General features: G+C 45.5%; 1 protein-coding gene across 9 annotated transcripts in view; it reads left to right on the top strand.

The window, feature by feature from the left end:
- TRIM2 (tripartite motif containing 2) overlaps nucleotides 1-23,559 on the top strand; it is a 183,538-nt gene that overhangs the window by 46,861 nt on the left and 113,118 nt on the right. For 6 of the 9 annotated variants that reach the window (XM_042234265.1, XM_012097332.4, XM_004017189.5 and 3 more), the window contains exon 1: nucleotides 11,365-11,494. The exons of the other annotated variants lie outside the window; for them this stretch is intronic. In XM_042234265.1, the coding sequence (XP_042090199.1) occupies nucleotides 11,484-11,494 (11 nt within the window). In that variant the 5' untranslated portion in view covers nucleotides 11,365-11,483. Of the gene's footprint in view, nucleotides 1-11,364; nucleotides 11,495-23,559 lie in introns of those variants that run through there. 9 annotated transcript variants of the gene reach the window in all.

Below are 23,559 nucleotides of genomic sequence, written 5' to 3'. Positions count from 1 at the left end.
CGAAAAAGTCTTAGTGACCCAGATAACCACAATAGTGGGATCACTTACCTACAGCCAGACATCCTGGAGTGTGAAGTCAAGTGGGCCTTAGGCATTACTACTAACAAAGCGAGTGAGGGTGATGGGATTCCTGCTTATTGTTACCCTGCTTATTTAATTTCTATGCAGAATACATCATGTGAAATGCTGGGCTGGATGGATCACAAGCTGGAATCAAGATTACTGGGAGAAATATAAATAACTTCATACATGCAGATGATACCGCTCGAATGGCAGAAAGTGAAGAGAAGCTAAATAGTCTCTTGATGAGGGTAACAGAGGAGAGTGAAAAATCTGGCTTACAACTCCACATTAAAAAAAACTAAGATCTCAGTGATCCTATATGGGAGGCACCAAAAGAGACACAGATGTAAAGAACAGACTTCTGGACTCTGTGGGAGAAGGTGAAGGTGGGGTGATTTGAGAGAATAGCATTGAAACATGTATATTCCATATGTAAAGTGGGTCACCAGTGCAAGTTCAGTGCATGAGCAGGGCGCTCAAAACTGGTTCTCTGGGACAACGCAGAGGGACAGGGTGGGGAGGGAGGTGGGAGAGGGGTTCAGGATGGGGGACATATGTACACCCGTGGCTGATTCATGTCGATGTGTGGCAAAAACCACCACAGTATTGTAAAGTAATTATCTTCCAATCAATATAAGTAAATTAGAAACAAAAAACTAAGATCATGGCATCCAGTTCGATCACTTCACAGCAAACAGAAGGAAGGGAAAGTGGAAGCAGGGACTTTATTTTCTGAGCTCCAAAATCACTACAGACGGTGACTGCAGCCATGAAATTAAAAGATGCTTTGTCCTTAGAAGGAAAGTTACGATAAACCTAGACAGCATATTAAAAAGCAGAGATATCACTTTGCTGACATAGGTCCCTATAGTCAAAGCTATGGTTTTTCCAGTAGTCATGTACAGATGTGAGAGCTGGGCCACAAAAAATGCTGAGCATTGAAGAATTGATGTTTTCAAATTGTGGTGCTAGTGAAGATTCTTGAGAGTCCCTTGGACTGCAAGGAGATCAAACCAGTCAATCCTAAGAGAAATCAACCCTGACTATTCACTGGAAAGATTGATGCTGAAGCTGAAGCTCCAATACTTTGGCTACCTGACGCGAAGAGCCAACTGATTGGAAGATACTCTGATGCTGGGAAAGATTTAGGGCAAAAAGAGAAGGCGGCAGAGGATGATAAGGTTAGATAGCATCACTGACTCAATGGACATGAGTGTGAGCAGGCTCCGGGAGACAGTGAAGGACAGGGAAGCCTAGCATGCTGCAGTCCATGGTGTCACACGACTGAGCGACTGAACAGCTGCTGATACTCCCAACAACCCAGACAAACCTCAGAAAGATGCAGAACAAAAGACGTGTCTGTGACCTGAAGGTTTGCCCTCTCCCCTACCCAGTTCATATGTTGAAATCCTAATGCACAATGGGATGGTGATGTTAGGGTTGCGACTTTTCGGGGTGACTAAGCCACAAGAGTGGATTAGTGCTGGTGTAAGAGAGTTCCCCCAGACCTTCCTATCCGCTTCCACCCCATGAGGGCACAGCTAGGCCTCTGTGACCAGGAAGAGCACCCTCACTCGACGGTGCTGCCTCCCTGATCTTGGCCTTCCAGCCTCCAGATGAGGAAAACAAATGTCTGTTGTTCATAAGCCACTCAGCCTGTGGTATTGTGTTCCAGCATCCTGAACGGACTATCACAGAAGCCGAACAAAACCCATCTGTATGATGGCACTTGAAATTAAAATAGTAGATAAGCAAATAAATCGATAGTAACAGAAAGTAGACCCATGGTTAGGTGGGGCTGGGGCCGGGGTGCAGGAAGGGGCAGGAAGATGCATTATAAAGGGACACACGGAAGCTTTTGGAGGCATTGAAAATCTTCCTATCTTGATTGCGGCAATGATTTCACAGGTACACGTTTATGTCAAAACTATCAAAATAGACACTAGAAACTGGGGATGTTCGAACCTATAAATCTGTTATTTAAGGTTGTTTTCTGAAGGCTTTTCCTAAGATTCAACAAATGAGTTCTTTTCTGCTTCGTTTTTTTGTTTTTGTTTTTTTAGTTTTGGGTTTAAGTGGTAGGAACAAGTTTGAGCTTCCCAGGTGGCACCCCAGATAAAGAGTCTGCCTGCAGTGCAGGGGACTTGAGGGACATGGTTCGATCCCTGTGTGGAGAAGACCCCCTGGAGGAGCGCATGGCAACCCACTCCAGTATTCTTGCCTGGAGAATCTCATGGACAGAGGAGCCTGGTGGGCTACGGTCCGTGGTGTCGCAAAGAGTCAGACACGACTGAAGTACTTAGCATACACGCACGCGTGCCCACAGAAACATCTTTGCGCAGCACGTTTCCCCTTGTAGACGACACTTGCCCCTGAATCCCTTCCCGTGTGAGGAACCCTCCCTGACCCTGGAGATGTATTCACTTGGAACCTCAAATGTGACGTTGGAACTTTGCTGGTGATCCAGTGGCTAAGACTCCACGCTCCCAATGGAGAGGGCCGGGGTTCCATCCCTGGTTAGGGAACAAGACCCTGTGTGCCACAGCTAAGACCTGGCACAGCCAAATAAATGTACAAGTATATAAATACATACATAAATATTGTAATATGACCTTATTTGGAATAAGGGTCTTTGTAGCTACAATTAAGGTAAAGATATCAAAATGCAATCACTGTGGATTAGGGCCCACCCTAAATCCAATAACACCTGGTCTTAAAAAGACATCAAAGGAGGAGAGGCAGGTATGGCAAGGGGAAGGCAGTGTGAAAACAGAGGCAGAGACTGGAGCGACGTGGCTGCAAGCCAAGAGCTGCTGGCACCCACCGAAAGGTGGAGGCGAGGCACGGTACAGATTCTTGCCAAGCCCCTAGAAGAAACCAACCCTGTCAACTCCTTGGTTTTGGACTTCTGGCATCCAGAACTGTAAAATAATAAATTTGTGTTGTTTTACACTTATAGAAATGTGTTATAACAGCCTTAGAAAATCAGTGCAGAGCCCCTGGGTATTTTTGTTCGTCACTATCCTTAGTTTAGTTCTAACCCTGTATCTTATTTCTCTCTTTTTGTGGGTTGTCTTTGTGTTTTGTTTTTGGCCTGTACTGCGCAGCTTGTGGGATCTTAGTTCCCCATCAGGGATTACGGCGCCAGGGCACCAAGTCCTAATCACCATACTGCCAGGGAACTACCCTCCCTCCCACCCATATCTTATTTCTGCTGTTTGTTTTTCCTTCTCTGAATTAGTCCTGTTAGAATTTTATTTTCTTAGCATTTGGCTGCTTGTACTAGAGAGTTATTCATTAACCTCTCTAACCTTCAGTTTCCTTGTCTGGGAAGTGACTGTGAGTTCCTGCTGCCCGGGGCTGGCTGGGAGGAGTGAATGAGTTAATGCATATGTGTGTTCCTGTGACCGCGCCTGGCGTACAGCCGGTGCTGTGCACATACTGTTCCTCATTGTGAAGTTCTGCTCCTATTTTTTCACACGTTTTGTCTGCACCAGGTCTTAGCTGCGGCCTGCAGGATCTCTTAGTCTCAGCATACTAGATCTAGTTCCCTGACTGGGGACCGAACCCAGGACCCTGCCCTGGGAGCACAGAGTCTTGGTCACTGGACCACCCTTTGTTCCTGCTTCTGAAGGGATGGGTCAGCTTGTAGTTTCCTTAAAATTAAGGATACATTTGCCTCCATTATGTGGGTTATTGGTGAAAACACTGCTCTATTCTTAGAAGGACCTTTCCTTATGGGCCCTGGGATTAACTCTGAGCTAGGTTTTCAGTGAGTCCCTTCATGATCTTCATCTTTGTGGTGTCAAACGTTGCCACGATTTAACTCAGTGGACTGGGTGATAGCAAATGGACCCAAGGCCATTGCTTGGTACACCATATAAGTTGATTTCCTGGTCATTTCCACGGCTAGAGTCTAACTTTATGCATTATTTTGCAAATGTGACCATTTGGCATTTGGGGACAGAGCAAAAGAGGAGGCTTATAGCAATCCACCAGCATGATAGGAAAAATGAAGTTCGTTCATGTTGAGGTGTGGTTAGCAGGGCCCTCTTAACGGCCTAGCTTCATATGAGCTGACTTTAATCCTTACAATAGCTGTCTTTCTCAGAGAAATACAAACAATTCATACACAAGAACAAGTATGGAATATCCACATACTAGTCACAAACTGCTTCATCTGCAAAGAACAAATGTATCTGAGGATGATGAAAGTTTAGCGAATTTTTACCTCTTGAGCAGGTTGGGGGCAGACCAAAGAATGAATGATTTTTGTCCGTAATTGACAATGCATTGAGGAACAGCTAAGCAGAACAAAATCAAAAGCCTTGTCAAGTCATGAAAAGATTCTGACTCTCATTCCTTCTCTCTGCCAAGTCCTTCAGGGTCAGTGATGGGTAAACCTTCAGCTTCTCCTCTTCATTAAGCCATGTTATTAATACCTATGCACCACTTTTGTCTCCATAAAAAAGAAAGTAAAGGATTCAGTCTTAGAAGTTTGTAATTCCCAGAATCTTCTGAGAAGACTGAAGGAATCTGACCATTCATCCATATTTTGTCCAAAAGACCTCTGTTTTGAGCACTCAGTTCCATTAACTGTACGCTGTCCTAACAGGAGAATCTCATATTATGCGTGCATCACTTTAAAAGATATATATCCGGACTTCCTAGGTGGTCCAGTGCTCGAGACTCTGTGCTTCCCCCCATCCCTGGTGGGAGACGTTCTACATGCCGTGTGGTGCAGTCAAAAAAAAAGAAAATCAGTAGACCGTTTAATAGTTTTCCCTCAGTCCAGTGCTTTTGGGCAACTCAGGAGCTTGATAAGGAGGGCACTGGGGGATGTTGAACCAAGTCAGTGATGTGGGGCTTCGGCTCTTCGGAGGGTTGGGTGACGCGCTCTCTGCTTGTGCGTAATTGAAGCTTCAGGTCGCCAGGAGGGGGATGACTAAGGGGCAGCTGTTTTGGATCAAGGGTGAAGTTTTAATTGGATGATGAGCATTCTCAAAGGGTATATGGCAATTTTCTGGATTGCATGATCGAGTGATTTGAAATTTAGAAAGTAGCGACGTCATCTCCCCCTCTTTTGAAAGAACATACGTCCCCCTCTGTAATTACTTCGTGTTTAATAACAGCAGTAGGCCAGTGCCAAGGGATGCGGGGTCAGGAAAGACCGGGCCTCAGTGGGGAGTGGGCCAGTGCGCTCAAGGGTTTTCAGTCCTGTGTGGTCGTGTTTTCTTGATGAAATTCCTGGCAAAGTTTTCTCTCTATGTTGTCGGAGCCTACTGCTTCTCCTTGTTCTCAGTTCATTTCCTGTTCCAAGAGGCTTACCTGTGCTAAAAACAACTGAGTCTGAATATAGTCCTTCCCAAATTATAGCTTGTGAATGGCTGTCTTCTTTATTGGTGTTTAACAAACTATATGAAGAAAGAAATGGTAGACTCCTGGAGAATGTTGTATATGTGCTGTAGGTCGCTCCACTTGGAATGTACAGAGAGTAGGAATTATTAGGTCTGTTAATTTATGGAGAGGTAGAGAATTTGAGATCTGCTCAGTAAAAGGTTAACCTGGGATTGGTTTCTTAATTTTGCGTGTGTGGCATAGTAGGAGGAACGCTGGACTAGGAGTTAAGAAACTTGACTCCTAGCCCTGGTTTTGCTGCTATTTCGCTATGTAACTCTGGGCACGTCACTTAATTTTGCAGGGCATCAGATTTTCCATCAGAAAAATAAGGGTATCTGATCAGATTACTTAGAAGATCCCTCTGTGTCTAAAGTTATGTGGTTGTTTTCTGAAAATGAAACTTTCTGAGTAGGTCTTTGACAATTTTATTTCTTTCCCTGGTTTGTGTCTTTATCCTACTAGAAAGAGAGCCACCCTGCTTTTTTTTTTTTAATGTCTAAAATGCTTCTTAGTAAATTTAAGTCGTTTGTATATTTTTCCTTCTGCATTGGGAATGGATTCTGCTCCTTACCTCTGCTCAGGGAGCAGCTGGCAGAAGAGGAGGAACCTGCTCCAGTGCCTACGGGCAGGGGGACTTTGGGAAGGCAGTTAACTCTGATTCTCGGTTTCTGTCTGCATAATGTGGGAATAAGCGTTCCTACCGCCTCCGCTCCCGGTGGTTCTGAGTGGTAGATGAGATCAAGCGTGAGATGGCCGCAGGTCGCAGCCGTGTGCGCAGTATCCCTTCTCTCACCCTGCCTGCCGTGTTCCTCTCCCGACGGCATGATCCTGCTCTTTCTCAGCTTTAATAGAGAAGGTGCAAATTGGTCTCCTGGCACTCACTGCCCCACAGTATCTGGTGCTTCACAGATGCTGAACAATGCACAAATAATGATTGAATAAACTGAATAAATCTTAAAAAAAAAAATCTTCAGTATACTCATGGGATGACGTTTTGAGGAAGCCTCCTGTTGAACCCAGAAGAAACTATAAAAAGTAAAATGAAACATAAAATTAGCCATCTAAAGTGAATAGTTTAGTGGCAGATAACACATCTGCAGTTATACCACTACTATGTCTATCTGGGAGGAGGAAATGGCACCCCACTCCAGTGCTCTTGCCTGGAGAGTTCCATGGACGGAGGAGCCTGGTGGGCTACAGTCCATGGGGTCGCAAAGAGTCAGACATGACGGAGCGACTTCACTTTCTTTCTTCCTATAGTTTCTTTTGGAGAGGGAAATGGCAACCCACGCCAGTGTGCTTGCCTGGAGAATTCTATCGACAGAGGAGACTGGCAGGCTACAGTCCCTACAGTTTCAGTCGGACACAGCTGAGGTGACAGCACGCACGCACGCATGGGCGTGTAGGCTGTGTCTGCCTTGTGACTCCCTGTGAATAATGCTGCTATGAACATAAGCATACATGTGTTTCTTTGAGTACCTGTTTTCGGTTCTCTTGGCTGTATACCCAGGAGTGGAATTGCCGGGTCACATGGTAAAGTTTTATGTTTGACTTTTTGAAGAACTATAGGACTGTTTTCCACAGTAGCTGAGCCATTTTAATTCCCACCAGCACTGTGCAAAGGTTCCAGTTCCTCCTTATCCTCCTCAACACTTGTTTTTGCTCTTTTTTAATAGCCATCCTAATGGCTGTGAATCAAATCCGTTATGATTATACAGTAGAAGTGAGAAATAGATTTAAGGGACTAGATCTGATAGACAGAGTGCCTGATGAACTATGGACGGAGGTTCGTGACATTGTACATGAGATAGGGATCGAGACCATCCCCATGGAAAAGAAATGCAAAAAAGCAAAATGGCTGTCTGAGGAGGCCTTACAAATAGCTGTGAAAAGAAGACAAGCGAAAAGCAAAGGAGAAAAGGAAAGATATAAGGGTCTGAATGCAGAGTTCCAAAGAATAGCAAGGAGAGATAAGAAAGCCTTCTTCAGCGATCAATGTAGAGAAATAGAGGAAAACAACAAAATGGGAAAAAATTAGAGATCTCTTCAAGAAAATTAGAGATACCAAGAGAACATTTCATGCAAAGATGGGCTCGATAAAGGAAAGAAATGGTCTGGACCTAACAGAAGCAGAAGATATTAAGAAAAGGTGCCAAGAATACACAGAAGAACTGTACAAAAAAGATCTTCACGACCCAGATAATCACAATGGTGTGATCACTCACCTAGAGCCAGACATCCTGGAATGTGAAGTCAAGTGGGCCTTAGAAAGCATCACTACGAACAAAGCTAGTGGAGGTGATGGCATTCCAGTTGAGCTATTTCAAATCCTGAAAGATGATGCTGCGAAAGTGCTGCACTCAATATATCAGCAAATTTGGAAAACCCAGCAATGGCCACAGGACTGGAAAAGGTCAGTTTTCATTCCAATCCTAAAGAAAGGCAATGCCAAAGAATGCTCAAACTACCGCACAATTGCACTCATCTCACACGCTAGTAAAGTAATGCTCAAAATTCTTCAAGCCAGGCTTCAGCACTATGTGAACCGTGAACTTCCAGATGTTCAAGCTGGTTTTAGAAAAGGCAGAGGAACCAGAGATCAAATTACCAACCTCTGCTGGATCATGGAAAGAGCAAGAGAGTTCCAGAAAAACATCTATTTCTGCTTTATTGACTATGCCAAAGCCTTTGACTGTGTGGATCACAAGAAACTGTGGAAAATTCTGAAAGAGATGGGAATACCAGACCACCTGACCTGTCTCTTGAGAAACTTATATGCAAGTCAGGAAGCAACACTTAGAACTGAGCATGGAACAACAAACTGGTTCCAAATAGGAAAAGGAGTACGTCAAGGCTGTATATTGTCACCCTGCTTATTTAACTTATATGCAGAGAACATCATGAGAAACGCTGGGCTGAAAGAAGCACAAGGTGGAATCAAGATTGCTGGGAGAAGTATCAATAACCTCAGATATGCAGATGACACACCACCCTTATGGCAGAAAGTGAAGAGAAACTAAAGAGCCTCTTGATGAAAGTGAAAGAGGAGAGTGAAAAAGTTGGCTTAAAGCTCAACATTCAGAAAACTAAGATCATGGCATCTGGTCCCATCACTTCATGGGAAATAGATGGGGAAACAGTGTCAGACTTTATTTTTGGGGGCTCCAAAATCACTGCAGATGGTGATTACAGTCATGAAATTAAAAGACGCTTACTCCTTGGAAGGAAAGTTATGACCAACCTAGATAGCATATTAAAAATCAGAGATGTAACCTTGCCAACAAAGGTCCGTCTAGTCACAGCTATGGTTTTTCCAGTGGTCATGTATGGATGTGAGAGTTGGACTGTAAAGAAAGCTGAGCACCGAAGAATTGATGCTTTTGAACGTGGTGTTGGAGAAGACTCTTGAGAGTCCCTTGGACTGCAAGGAGATCCAACCAGTCCATCCTAAAGGAGCTCAGTCCTGGGTGTTCATCGGAAGGACTGATGCTGAAGGTGAAACTCCAATACTTTGGCCACCTCATGTGAAGAGTTGACTCAGTGGAAAAGACCCTGGTACTGGGAGGGATTGGGGGCAGGAGGAGAAGGGGATGACAGAGGATGAGATGGCTGGATGGCATCGACTCGATGGACATGCGTTTGGGTGGACTTCGGGAGTTGGTGATGGACAGGGAGGCCTGGCATGCTGTAATTCATGGGGTCGCAAAGAGTCGGACATGACCGAGCGACTGGACTGAACTGAACTGAACTGAACTGAATGGTTGTGTAGTGGTACCTCTTTGTGTTTTGATTTGAATTTCCCTAATGACTAATGAGGGAGTTCCCTGGTGGCTCAGACGGTAAAGCGTCTGTCTACAATGCAGGAGACCCGGGTTCGATCCCTGGGTCAGGAAGATCCCATGGAGAAGGAAATGGCCATCCACTCCAGTACTATTGCCTGGAAAACCTCATGGACAGAGGAGCCTGGTTGGCTACAGTCCATGCGGACGCAAGGAGTCGGACACCACTGAGCGACGTCACTCTCTTTTCTTTCACACTTTAATGACTAACGATGCTGAGCATCTTTCATGTGCTTGTTGGCCATTGGTATATCATTTTTGGAGAAATCTCTATACAAGAACTTTGCTCATTTTTAAATTGGGTTATTTCTATTTTTATTGTTTAATTATAGGAGTTCATTATATATTCTGCATACTAGACCCTTATCAGATATATGATGTTCATATATTTCTCCTGTGGGTCATCTTTTCACTTTCTTGACGATAGAATTGATGCACAGAAGTTTTTAATTTTGATGAAATCCAATTTATCTATTTTTCCTTTTTTTCATACTTTTGGTGTTCTGAAGCTTATTTTTACGACAGGGTCTTGGTTAGTATTAAAGGAAAACTAGATCTTTTCCAGAAGGTAACCTTTACTTTAAAATCCAGAGCCATGCAAATACAGATGTAACAAGCTCCTTTATAATCAGGGGAGGAATAGAAGGACCTGAAGCAGCCTCAAAGCACTATTTAGATGAAGTAATCGGAAGTCTCACTTTAAATGAGTCGAACTTTAGTTTAAGGAGTCTCGCTTCCCAGGTGGTGCTAGTGGTAAGGAACCTGCCTGCCAATGCAGGGGACACGGGTTGGATCCCTGGGTCGGGAAGATCCCCCTGGAGAAGGAAATGGCAGTCCATTCCAGTATTCTTGCCTGGAGAATCCCATGGACAGAGGAGCACGGCAGTCTACAGTCCATGGGGTCACAAGAGTCAGACAGGACTGAGCAAGTTAGCACGCATGCACGCACCGGAGGAGTCTCACTTTAATATAAGTTAAATATCAGTGGCAGAATCATAAATATTTTTAAACTACCATAGATCAGAAAGGACAGTATCTTTGGATTGTTCTTTTTATAATCAAAATCAGAAAAGCCTGATACAAAATTTGTGGAAATGCTTATATTTCAATATTTTTCTGTTTCTCTGCTAGTCAATTTTGATAGCTGTTGTGCTTCCTTCATAAATAAGGGAACTAGTCTCAATTGTAATGACTGTGCTTTTCTCAAAGATTTTATGCCTATAATTTACACAATACCACAAATCAGCCAAATAGCTCTTAACCTTATTCTTACTTCAGTGTATTATTTAGAAATTTTATTTTAAAAAGCCACAGTTTATTTTTGGGTTCTTGGTTATTATCATAGGGTTTCGACAGTTTAAGCTGGCCTAGTAGCTTTACAAGTAGGATTTAGTTAATTTCAGAAGAGAGAAAAAAGCCATTGCCTTTGCCTTCCCCCCTATACACTGAATTAACTCCTGTTTTCTGTGTGCAGGTATGATCAGATTGTGAGCATTTTTTTTTTTAACGTGAGGCATATATATTTGGCGAATAAAATGTGCCCACTTCTCTGAGTTCTGAAGACAAACCAATCAAATCAAGCATTTTTTCTGTAAATGTAGTAAGTACTTATCTGATATTCTATTTAATAACAAAAACATATCATAAAAGCATCTTCCTTGGACTTTGTTCCTTTCCTTTGTTGTTTGATTGAAAAAGCCCTTTCTACCCCAGTGAATACTCTATTTATTAAGCCCAGGAGACCAGAGATGGTTAATGCAACACGAACGTCTGTGACTTCTAAAAATTTGCATTATTTTGTGTGAGGCATCAAACTCCTCCTTGAAAATCATCTTCTGCGGGCAGTGATTAAACTTTTCAGCTCAGACCCCTTTCATGCTGCGGGGCTGGCCCTTCTTATTCGGCGTTCCTTGCTCTCTGTCTCCCCGTCTTCAAAATGAAACATGATATCCTCAGCCAACAGAGCCCAGAGAGGCTGGTCATTGGCGCCCATTGTCCCCTGATGCTGCAGCCCCGCCCCCTTGGCTGGCGCTGACAAGCTGTTTATATTTTTCTAAGGGCCACCCTTTAACTCGGCGGCCTGATGACTATAATGGGCCCGATTGTCTGTGGGTTGCAGAGCGCCGAGGCCCCACATCCAAGGAGGCAGGGGCCCGTCTCTGATGCACCGGAGAGGCGGATATGGAATACCGGTAAGGGCGCTTCTAAGGGCACTGAGATGCCTTTTCTGGGCTCACAGGCGGCTCCTGGGCACTGTTTTGGAGAAACGAGTAGTGATCGAGTTGCTAGCTTTTTCCTGGTTTTAATTTTCTGCCTGCTCAAGACGGAAGGAACAGATTGGGTCTCTGGATTTGCTGACGAAGCTCATAGGGATCCCTGTGGATCCAGGCAAGAACCGAGAAGGGAGGCAAAAATCCAGGGAGAGACGCACGCAAGCGGGTTTGACACCAAAGCCACATGAAAGAGGCAAAGCGCGGGGCTGCCTGGTGATGCCGTGAGACTCTAGGGCTGTTTTCTCTTCTGACTTAGCCGTTCGCAGCCAGAATTTAGCTCTGCCGCTGTGGATTTCTGTAAGCCAGCTGTCGGCCAGTGTAACTCGGTCAGCCTCTTTTGAATGCGTCTAGAATCTGCGGGGTTTTCAAAGGGCAAACCGTAGTAATCTTGTGTGCCATAAATTGTTTTATTCAGAAACGTGAGAACGGTTTAGAGCTGCAGGCTGTAAAGTTTTTACTGCCCCATTAAAGTGTTCAGAGGGTACTAAGGCCGGCTGCAGTGGGGCTCGGGAATGAGGGAAAGCCTGGGGCGATGAGAGCATTTGTCCGTGACTAGCCGAGGAAGAAACCCGGGGGCCCTGAAGACCTCACGTGAGAGGCGGGAGCGAGCCCAGAAAAGGGCTGCGCCAGCCCTCCTGGGGTTCTGTCTGGTTTCTGCGCGTGAGTGAAGGAGGGCGGAGAACCGTTCAGGCATCCGCCTCTGGTCCCGGATTGCAGCATCGTGGATGCCCCCCGCCCCCCGCTTAGGCAGAGTAAGGCACCTCGCCTGGGGCAGAGGGCCACAAGGGGCAAGCAGGGAGGAGGTGCGCAGTTACTGGGCTGCAGGCAGGGACGAGGGGCTGGGCCTGTCTAAAGCCTTGGGAATTGCTTTAAGAATTCCCGCCTCCTGCTGAATAGAAACTCACTATGGCAGCTTTGATGGGAGGCTTTTGTCTCTTTGCCTTTCACAGGAGCCTCACGGTGCAAAGTCAGTGAACCCAGTCTCTGCTTGATATGGACAGGAGCCTTAAAAGGGGAGGGGTATGGCTCAAGTTTTAGACAAAACAAAGGGTGAATTATGGGGCTTTAATGCATCTAGTGCTTTATAAATCTCCCCACCTCACCTAATCCCCGGCCTCAGTACTTATTATCCAGACACAGCATGTTTAAAGCCAACATGATGTAGGGCTCCTGGAAGACTTAAATCAGATGCAAAGTTTTTTTTTAAATGAAGTTGACCCAAAGCATCATGAGTGTTTCAGCGCAGTGTATGAAGACACCTGGTGATTTCCAACTGCGGCCAGGCTCTCCTTCCCTGGTCTGGGTGCCTGAGCAAGGGGGCGAGTTGCCCCATGGGTGCTCTGGTCCAGGAACAGAGCTTCTGGCCCTGCCAGTGCTGCCCTAGAGATATGGGGCTCACAGGTGTGAATCACCCTGTCCTCTTGCCTCAGGCCTCCCAAATCCTGGCTTCCTTCAGGTCATCGTACTCTCCTGTTTCTACCCCACAAGCACCCCCAGGGGATGGTCAGAGAGGTAGAACCAGGAGGAGGTGGTGAGAGCCGGGGTGAATTCCAGGAGATTCCACGTAAACAAGGGCAGCCTCTGCCTGCCTTCTTTTATCAGAATGGTGGGCACTCCAGGCTCTGGAAATCTCAGACACAGCATCATTTTTAGGTACAGAATTTATGCTCATGATAAAAATAGAAGATTTACAATATAGAGTAGTATTCCTCTGTGTATGTGTGTTAGTCACTCAGTCGTGTCTGACTCTTTGCAGCCCCATAGACTGTAGCCCGCCAGGCTCCTCTGGAATTCTCCAGGCAAGAATACTGGACTGGGTAGCCATTCCCTTCTCCAGGGGATCTTGCCGGCCCAGGGATCAAACCTGAGTCTCCTGCATTGCAGGCAGATTTGTTATCATCTGAGCCATCAGGGAACCCTTCTAGAGCTTTTCAATACTGAGGGCTATTATGAAACCAAAGAAACAAGCCTGTGTGGATGAAATACTATGACGATGACAAAGTCTAACAGAAATAGTACCTATCGTTTGTTGAGCACGTACTATGCGCCAGGCCTTTTTGTGCATTTTCTCACTCAGTCCTCCCTAATCCCTTTGAAGTACAATTCTCATTTTATGAAGAAAGAAACTGGGGCACAGAGAGGTTAAGTAACTGGCCCAAAGTCACACAGCTTATTAGTGACCTGAAATGTGAAGGTACACAGCACATCACCTTGTGTTATGAAGTGAGGAGTTTCTGTGGAATAGAGTTGGCATTTTCAAATTTACAGTTTTTCAAGAATCCATCACCACAACCAAAATGTGACCTCCTGTGGGAATGTAATTGGTGGCTGGGAAAGAAAGCCAAGAACCACTTCCTTTAAATGAACGAGAGCGCCAAAGAACAGCAGCCTTGTCCAGCGAGCCAAGTGCCAGGGAGGGCCAGCTGTGGGGCTGGGGGCCCTTGGGCCTGGCCCTGCCACACCACGGTGGGCCTGTGCTGTGTGGTACTGGACCCTGGGAGGAATGACACACAGCAGAGGAACCAAATAACACGGGGGTGAAAGGAAACAGCTGAGTCAGACACTCCTGGCTCCAGCCTGTGATAGAAACATGTGCGAGGCCCAGTGGAGATTGGAAGAAGCACCTTTAGCCAGACTGGGGACATCGGTGAAGGCTTTGTAGAGAGGGAGGATTCTAGAAGGAAGTCTTGAAGAATGAGAAGAGTGGGTCAAACGGGCATGGAGGGAAGGGTGCCTAGAGCCAGCAGTTTCTGATGTGGTCGGTCAGCGGTGGGTCTTGTGGGCAGCTGTGTACCAGGGTTGGAAGCAACCGAGTCAAAGGGATCAACATGTGCAAAGGCCCAGAGTCAGAGAACAACTAAACGGCTTGTTCAGTCTGGTTGAAACCTGGCGTGTGAGTGAACAAGTGGTCCTGGGTGAGACAAAGCTGATAGAAAATGAAGCCAAAGAAGACTGTTCCATAAGCTGCAAGATCTTGACAACTGTTTTATCAGGGTGATGGATGTGCAGGGATCCATCATCTACTTCTGTGTTTGTTTAAATTTTTATTAATAACTTTTGTAAAAAGGAGGCTAGCCCATAGAGGCACCAAGACCAGAACAGAGCAGAACTTGAACCAGGTCTCCTGGAGACCTTGCCAAGTCACTGGACCTCTCTAGTTCTCCTTCTCCTCATCTGAAAACGGGAGAATAACATCCACCTCACTGGGCTGTTGTGGGGATTGAAAAGATAGACCATACAGACATCCCTCCATAGAATCTCATGGAATCATCCCTTTTCCCACTCATCCACTCTGACTGAGGTTTCTAGATGATGCTGTAGAGAGTTCCAAACAGAGAGTCTCAAAATAGCCTGTAAATTACAGAAGCAAGAACATGAGAGGCAAGGTCTGAGGTGAAGGCAGGTCTGGGGCTAGGTGAGTGGCCTGGGAAACATCCACACCACGGACTGACACCTGTGAGTTTAGAGAATTTAGCCCTGCAGGTGGCTAAGGAACAGGAGACCCCATGACCTTGGCTCTCCAAGGCTCCATGCTTTAGGAGCCGCTTGATTTGCGTTTCTACGCCCTCACATTCCTTGTGTTTTCTGTCTGAATTTTTAAGGGAGATGCCACTCCCACCGTCACTCACGCTTAATGAGCCTGCAGTTTGGTCATCCTGGATATTAAAGTGTCCCAAAGAGACAGAGGGAAAGGGAATCAGAACAGTAGACTGAGATTTCATCCCCTGGGGAGCCCCTGGGAGCCTTTTAGATAAGCATCATCTCATCTCGAGCCACGCCTGGGAACACAATCCCTTATCACACGGCAGTCTCCTTTCAAGGACAGCGTTTCCTGGTATGTAAGTGTTTAGCAACCAGGTGTGTTGGGTGTTCCGGTACCGTTCCTGAGGAAGTGACTCCGGGAACAGCACGTTTCGCAGCTGTTGTGCAGAATAGAATATCCCTCAAACTGTGGACTCTACAGAAACCACAAGAGGCCAGAGGGCCAACCTCTGACTTCACAAACACCAGAGATGCTTCTTGACCCCAGCCTCTGCAACTAAGGTGGCAAGTGCTGTCCTTCCTCGATGGGTGTGTAGGAGGAAGATATTTAAGTCCGCAGCATCCTCAAAGCCGTGGTATAAACCTGGCCAGGGCAGGCCGTGTCCAGTGTGCGTTTTTTGAGGTGTCAGGCAGCTAAGTCTGTCCTCGCTGAGATTCCTCCAGGGGCCCTCCAAAGACAGAGTTCTCGCTGCATGCTTTTGCCCCACTCCACTTCTGCTCCAGAGGGGTAAAACTGAGTTCATGCTGAGCTCTGAAGCTGTGAGTTGGCCTCAGAACTACGTGCCATGAGGAGCACTCACGTGTTTACCAAGGTCGCTTCAAGTCTATATAGTTTCCTTGGTTGTTCAGTTCAGTTCAGTCAGTCAGTCATGTCCGACTCTTGGCGACACCATGAATTGCAGCACACCAGGCCTCCCTGTCCATCACCATCTCCCGGAGTTCACTCAGACTCAGGTCCATCGAGTCAGTGATGCCATCCAGCCATCTCATCCTCTGTCATCCCCTTCTCCTCCTGCCCCCAATCCCTCCCAGCATCAGAGTCTTTTCCAATGAGTCAACTCTTCGCATGAGGTGGCCAAAGTACTGGAGCTTCAGCTTTAGCATAATTCCTTCCAAAGAAATCCCAGGGTTGATCTCCTTCAGAATGGACTAGTTGGATCTCCTTGCAGTCCAAGGGACTCTCAAGAGTCTTCTCCAACACCACAGTTCAAAAGCATCAATTCTTCGGTGCTCAGCCTTCTTCACAGTCCAACTCTCACATCCATACGTGACTACAGGAAAAACCATAGCCTTGACTAGACGGACCTTAGTTGGCAAAGTCATGTCTCCACTTTTGAATATACTATCTAGGTTGGTCATAACTTTTCTTCCAAGGAGTAAGCGTCTTTTAATTTCATGACTACAGTCACCATCTGCAGTGATTTTGGAGCCCAGAAAAATAAAGTCTGACACTGTTTCCCCTGTTTCCCCATCTATTTCCCATGAAGTGATGGGACCGGATGCCATGATCTTCATTTTCTGAATGTTGAGCTTTAAGCCAACTTTTTCACTCTCCTCTTTCACTTTCATCAAGAGGCTTTTTAGCTCCTCTTCACTTTCTGCCATAAGGGTGATGTCATCTGCATATCTGAGGTTATTGATATTTCTCCCGGCAATCTTGATTCCAGCTTGTGTTTCTTCCAGCCCAGCGTTTCTCATGATGTACTCTGCATGTAAGTTAAATAAGCAGGGTGACAATATACAGCCTTGACGTACTCCTTTTCCTATTTGGAACCAGTTTGTTGTTCCATGTCCAGTTCTAACTGTTGCTCCCTGACCTGCATACAGATTTCTCAAGAGGAAGGTTAGATGGTCTGATATTCCCATCTCTTTCAGAATTTTCCACAGTTTATTGTGATCCACACAGTCAAGGCTTTGGCATAGTCAATAAAGCAGAAATAGATGTTTTTCTGGGACTCTCTTGCTTTTCCATGATCCAGCGGATGTTGGCAATTTGATCTCAGGTTCCTCTGCCTTTTCTAAAACCAGCGTGAACATCAGGGAGTTCACAGTTCACGTATTGCTGAAGCCTGGCTTGGAGAATTTTGAGCATTACTTTACTAGCATGTGAGATGATCTTACTGAGGAGCCTCCATCCGCAGAAGTCCTGTGAAATGTGCAAGGCAGCTCCTTCCACGGTCCTGGAGAGTTCCGGGGGCACTGGGACCATCTCTGCGTTTCCAGGAAGCCCAGCAGAGTTGAATCCCTTTGCTGTGTCACTGACACACAGGTTCTTCCACTGTGGACCAAGGGACAAGAACCAGGGCTCCCGGAATACAGGAGTCTTGCCCCATGCTCATCACTGCTGGATGATTCTGTTATCTTAAGAGCGTTTTGTAAGGAGAAGATAGCAGCCATCAGTGATGTCTTAGAAACGTGCCCCATTTCAGGATACCCTCAGGGAGAATAGCCATTGTCTTCTGGATATTCTCTGTGATCTGGGAAAGCGGAGGGGTGAAGCATAGATCTTAATTAATACTGGACCATTAGGAAGAGAAAATGGAGAGGCTCTTGGAAGGTAGCAGTGACCCTAAAAAGCCCCCGAGGCCGTGCGGGAACTTCGGCAAGGAAAGGCAGGGGCAGCCCGAGGAAAGCAGTGACCCTCCCACTCTCAGCCCGGGCACTGGACCAGCGGCGGAGGGGGCCGGGCCGCGCCCAGCTCCCCCATCCAGGCGGGCCCCAACATTCAGGGGACGCCGGCCTCCTTGCCCGTCGGGGTTCCCCCGTTACTGTCTGCACACAGACCTGGTGCCCATGTCGAGGGGCAGGGTCCCCAGGGCGGGGGTGGGGGATGCTGCTGCTTGGGAGGAGACCTGGGCTCAGCGCGGAACAGGACCGGGTGGAAGCGGAGCTGGAGGCCGGGATCCTTGACCTTGCCGCGAATTGAGCTCAGAGAAACGTCTCAGTACTTTCCGGGTTGCCAAGGCTAGTGCTGAACCCGCTCCTGCAGAGTGGAGACCACGGCCGCCTGTCCACACCGCTGAGGGCTCCAGGAGCCGGGTGGGGCAGGGGGTCCCGTCAGAGCCGCTCCCAGCCCTTTGCACGGACGCTGTCACTGCGCACCCCCTTCCTCCCCCAGGTGGACGCGAACCTCTCTTCTCGTCTCCGCTCCTGAGTCTCTAAAAAGCCCCAAGACGGGGGCTGGGGCTGGGGGGGCAGGGCTGGGAGAGGAAAAGAGGTGGAGGCTGCGGGGCTGGAGGGGAGCAGAGCCTTCCAGCTCCTTCCTCTCGCCTGGGCTGCTCTGTGGCTGCGGTGGGCCTTTCTTCCTTTGAATAAAAGCAGTCCTTTCAGGTGCTGCCCGCGGAATGGCTCTCTCCAGTTCGTAGCCCCAGGCGGAGGCCTAAGCCTCTGATTCCTTCTCTTAATTCCAGGGGAACGTGGGTTGTGTTCTCATATCCTCCAACTCTAGGCACGTCTGTCCCCAGACCTGGACCTGGAAGCTTTGTGTGTGTGCTGGGTCACCGGGCAATCGGGGGGACTAACGCTGATTAAACACCAGCTGTATGTTAGGGACTGTTCTGAGTGCTCTATGTATATGAACCGGTTAACCTTACAAGGGAGGTATTCTCCTTTGTTTTCAGGCGAGGGAACTGAGGCTCGGAGAATTAATAAAATTGTCCAGGATTACACGGCTGGTCTGGGGTAGACTGGCATTCTGGTTCCAGAAGCTGCGTTTTTAACCACTATGTGATACCGGGGAGGGGCGTTATATTCTTTATTTTGTATGTATTCGGACTCCTACTTCTGATTATTTAACGTCTTTCAAAATTTTCCCTGTTGTTAACAATGTAATGATGAGTGTTTCTGTAATAATAGCTAATGATTCTTACCATTTATTGCACTGCTAAGGGTGGCAGAGCCTGTTTCAAGTTCCTTATGCCTTGTAACTAATTCAGTGTTTGTGACTACTGTTAGTACCATGGAACCAATGAGGAAACTGAGGCCAGAGCAGTTGGTTAAACATTTTGTCCCAGGTGGCAGGATTAGGAAGTGGCAGAGTTATCTCAAAGCTTTTGTTCTTAGGATACTGTCTGTACATTTATCTGTGACCATATCTCTGATTCTGCTTCAGGAGACATTTTGAAGCTGGAATTACTAGAGCATAAGATAGAAATATTTTGAAGGATCTATATATATATCACAAAATTATTTGTCAGAAGCCAAGGATAGTTAGCTAATTTGTGTTCCCATGAATGCTGTGCAATTGACTAAGGAATCTAAAAGTTGAATGAGCCCCTGAGCAACGTGTCTATATACCTTTTGGACTTTTATCAGTTAATCTGGGCATTAACTATCGTTAATATTATTTCTAAGAAAATAAAATACATGTCTGGCTCAAAACTCCATTTTCAAGCAAGCATCTGGGGTGCTGGCAATGTTCTATTTCTTGGTTTGATAGTGTTTACCCTTTGTGGTTTCTTGCAATAAATAATTCATCAAGCTATTGCCTTAGAATTTGTGTACTTTTCTGTTTGTAATGTATACTTACTAAAAGTCCCCCCGCCTTAGGCCTCTGATTGAAGCCTAAATTCTTGTTGTTGTTGTTATTTATTTTTAATTTATTTTTAGTTTTAATTGGTGGCTAATTACTTTACAATATTGTGGTGGTTTTGCCATAGAGTCACATGAATCAGCCGTGGGTGTACATGGTTCACACATGGTGTACATGTGTTTCACCCATAAAAGTTTATTTTTAAACAGACTATCAAATATAACTGTTTGGAAGTTAGGAGATAGAACATATTGGAATCCATTGTAAGGAACAGGAAAATGACTCAGTTGCCATCATATTTTCTCCACATGTTGGCTAAAAGGAGATTTAAAAAGAAAGTTTCATGATTCCTTCTTTCTTTCCACTTCCAATGCAAGAATTAGACATTAAACCACAATAGTACTAAGAAATGCAGTTCAGAAAAAGTCCTTTTTTTGTCTTTGTTTTCTCCAAGAAAGGTTTTTTTTGGTTTGAAGCTTCCAAAGTATGACACAGATGTAAAGAATGCAAGGTTATGATGAGTGAGGTTTGGCGAGGTCTTGAGAACAGCGATCGCAATCCTGGAGAGAGTTGTGCTCTATCTTGTTTTTCTAATAAGGTCTCCCTTAATATTTGGTTTTGAGGCAGCGGGTTCTGTGATATGGCCTGATGCGTTCAGCAATGGCCCTAGAGACTCAGGTACATCTTTCCATAGCTAATGGATCCAGCCCAGGAAGATCAGAATATCATCCTTTCAGAAAACATTCTAGGGAAGTACCTTCTTACTCTAATGGAAGCCAGTAGCAATTGCCTTGTCAAGCTTCCAGTTTGTTAAAATATCATTTTAGTGCTTATTTCCCTCTGATGACTTTATGTTTGACATAAAAGTAATTGTTTAACCCCATTCAATTTCTTAGTTCCTGGACTCTAGCTGTAGTTTTCCTCAGTTTTTATTCCTCTGCCACAGAGGACCAAAGTGGCTTCAGGATGAAGGCCTTTCCTGAAGAGACAAGAAGCCATGTTTCCCAATTCTTCCTTTAGTTTCTAGCCCCTCGGTGTCCCACCTTGAGAGTCTTTGAGTTCTTTGATCGAGTTACCAGTATTCCTTTATTTGAGCTGACTTTCTTCCATTTCTACCCAACATCCCACCATTACCTCTGTGTCAGGCTGCCGTCACAAAACACCACAGGCTGGGTGGCTTAAATAACAGAAATGAGTTTTCTCTCAGTTCTGAAACTGGAAGTTCAAGATCAAAGTGCCTCTCGGAGCAGGTTCTGATGAGAGCCCTCTTCCTGGTTAGCAGAAGCAGCCTGCTCAGTGTGCCCACATGGCCTTTTCGCTCTGGAGAGAGAGAAAGCTCCGGTGTCCCTTCCTCTTCCTATAAGGACACTGATGCTGTTGGACCGGGGCCTCACCTTATGACCTCATTTAACCTAACCACTTCCCTGAAAGGCCCTGAAATACCCCTGCGATAACTGGGTAAGGGCTTCACAATATGAATTTATGGGAGGGCACAGCTCAGTCCATAGCCTTACCAGAGTCACTGCTAAGTCGCTGCAGCTGTGTCCAACTCTGTGCAACCCCATGGACAGCAGCCTACCAGGCCCCTCTGTCCACGGGATTCTCCAGGCAAGAATACTGGAGTGGGCTGCCATTTCCTTCTCCAATGCATGCATGCATGCTAAGCCGCTTCAGCTGTGTCTGACTCTGTGTGACCTCATGGACAGTGGCCCACCAGGCTCCTCTGTCCACGGGATTCTCCAGGCAAGATACTTGAGTGGGCTTCCATTTCCTTCTCCATACCAGAGTCACTACAATTAAAGTTAAGTTTGTTTCAGGGACTTGCCTGGCGATCCAGTGGTTAGGACTCAGTACTTTCACGTCTAGGCTCAGGTTAAGTCCTCCTCAGGGAATAGGGTCCAGCAAGCCAGACAGTATAGCCAAGAACAAACAAACAAACAGAACTTTGTTTTCTCTTTCAAAGTAACATTTTTTAAAATTAAACTTTTTTGCCTAGTGTTTCCGTTACGTAACATTTAATTTTTAACCTTGTAAAACATTTTTGAGTTTCTGCTGACTGTACTAAGGGAAACCAGACATAAAGAAGACACGGACGCTCCTCAAGTAGATGCCTCCAGGAGTCTATAAAGTAATGAAAGCGAGGAATTGCATGCACAAAGAACCAGAATACCTGGGAGGCTGGCAATGCTTTAAATAAAATGCAGTGTGCTGTGGAATTCAGAGGAAAAGATACCCTTCCTCCAAAGGCCACCACCTGCGCTTCACAATCAGGGACAGGCAGGCTGTGGACTGGGGAAGGTGTAGACGAGACCACACCAGGCTCAGCGGACGCCAGGGAGGCAGGAAAGTGCAGTTCAGATGAGACTGAGGAGTCAGGAGGGAACACTGCGGAGTCTGCTCTTATGGTGTAAGAGGAGGTTAATTCTGAAATCAGCACTTAAAGAGAGTCACTGTGGCTAAGTTGCCCTTGGCAGTCTGGATGTTTTGTCCCAATAATCCTAATACCATCAGTTTGTCCTCCAGTGTTGCAACAGACCAGTTTCTTTGAGCACCAGATGAAGAGTGTAGCTGGCTGTGTTTCAGGGGAGAGAGGAAAAAAAGAAAAAAACGGAGGGAGGGAAAGAAAGAGGGGATGGAGAGAAAGAGAGAGAGAGAGATGAATGGACGGGAGTGTGTCTTTAAAAAATAAGATTACACTGGCCACCCAAAGGGAGTCATCGAGCACCAAGATTGAGGAAACGGCAGATTCTTTCCACGTTTCCTCCTCAAAATATGTGTTTCACTTACAACACTTGTAAATAGATGAACTGGCAACATAAAGGAAATATTCATGGAAAGGAGCATATTTAAAATGTTCCCATCACTAATGATCAAGTAAATACAAAATTTAAAAGCAATGAATTACTATTTTCTCCTCATCAGATTAGCAAACACCTTAAATAATACTGCTGGTGAAGGAGTGTGTCTCTTGGCACACCTAACTAATGGGAAGGTAAACTGGCCCAGCCTTTCTAGAAAGTAATTGTGCAATGTTTTACTCTCTCGAGCGCCCCAGAAATGTTAATATACCTTGATTTGGTAATCCCACCTATAGGAATCTATGCTGATAATACAGAGGTGTAGACAAAGCTGTGTGTTTAAGAATTTCATTGAAGTTTAATTTATAGTAATTGGAAATTTAGAAGCAATCTAAATGTGAACATTTTGAAAATTGGTTGCATAAATGATATATAAATTAATGGAATACTCTTCAGCTGTTTAAAAATGTGTTTTCAAATAATTTTACTGATAAGTTTACATATATATGTTTTTTAAAAGCAAGTCTCAAAATCATGTATGTAATAAATATACTTGAGGGAAAGAATAAACAAATTATATTTATTTATATTACAAATATTTGTTATGCATATTATATATCTGGCAATGTATTTATCTGTAGGTAGTGGCCCTATAAATGATTTCTATTTTATTCTTTATACCTTATTGGGTTTTCCAAATTTTCTAGATCATTTAATTGTTTTTTATTCAAAAATAGCATTTTAATAAAACCTTTTTCATCTTTTAGGGCCCAAGTCCACCCTTTCATAAAGTATTTCCTGGACTAATAGGAAATAATCTCTAGCTTTTCTGTGATTCTTTTGTACTGGTGTTAACATACATGGTCTTGAATTGCAGCCGCTGTATGTATGACGTTCATCCCGACTGGTTTGGGAGCTAGCAGAGAACAGGGATTATGGCTTAGAGGTCCTGAGTTTCTGAGCAAAAGCCTAGTTCTCCTTGCCCACCTTCCATAAGGTTTGTCCTACTTGAAAAAGTGGGTGATTTCTTCTTCCCTGAATCTTCAAGACAGCTTTTTATGCCTCTTTTATTGGAGGCCCATTCTGCTTTGGATGCTAGTTAATTGCGTTTG

This window comes from Ovis aries, chromosome 17, assembly GCF_016772045.2.
Source record: "Ovis aries strain OAR_USU_Benz2616 breed Rambouillet chromosome 17, ARS-UI_Ramb_v3.0, whole genome shotgun sequence".
Taxonomy (NCBI): Eukaryota; Metazoa; Chordata; class Mammalia; order Artiodactyla; family Bovidae; genus Ovis; species Ovis aries.
The sequence above is the reverse complement of the archived record's forward strand: the minus strand, read 5'-3'. Positions and strand labels throughout refer to the sequence as shown.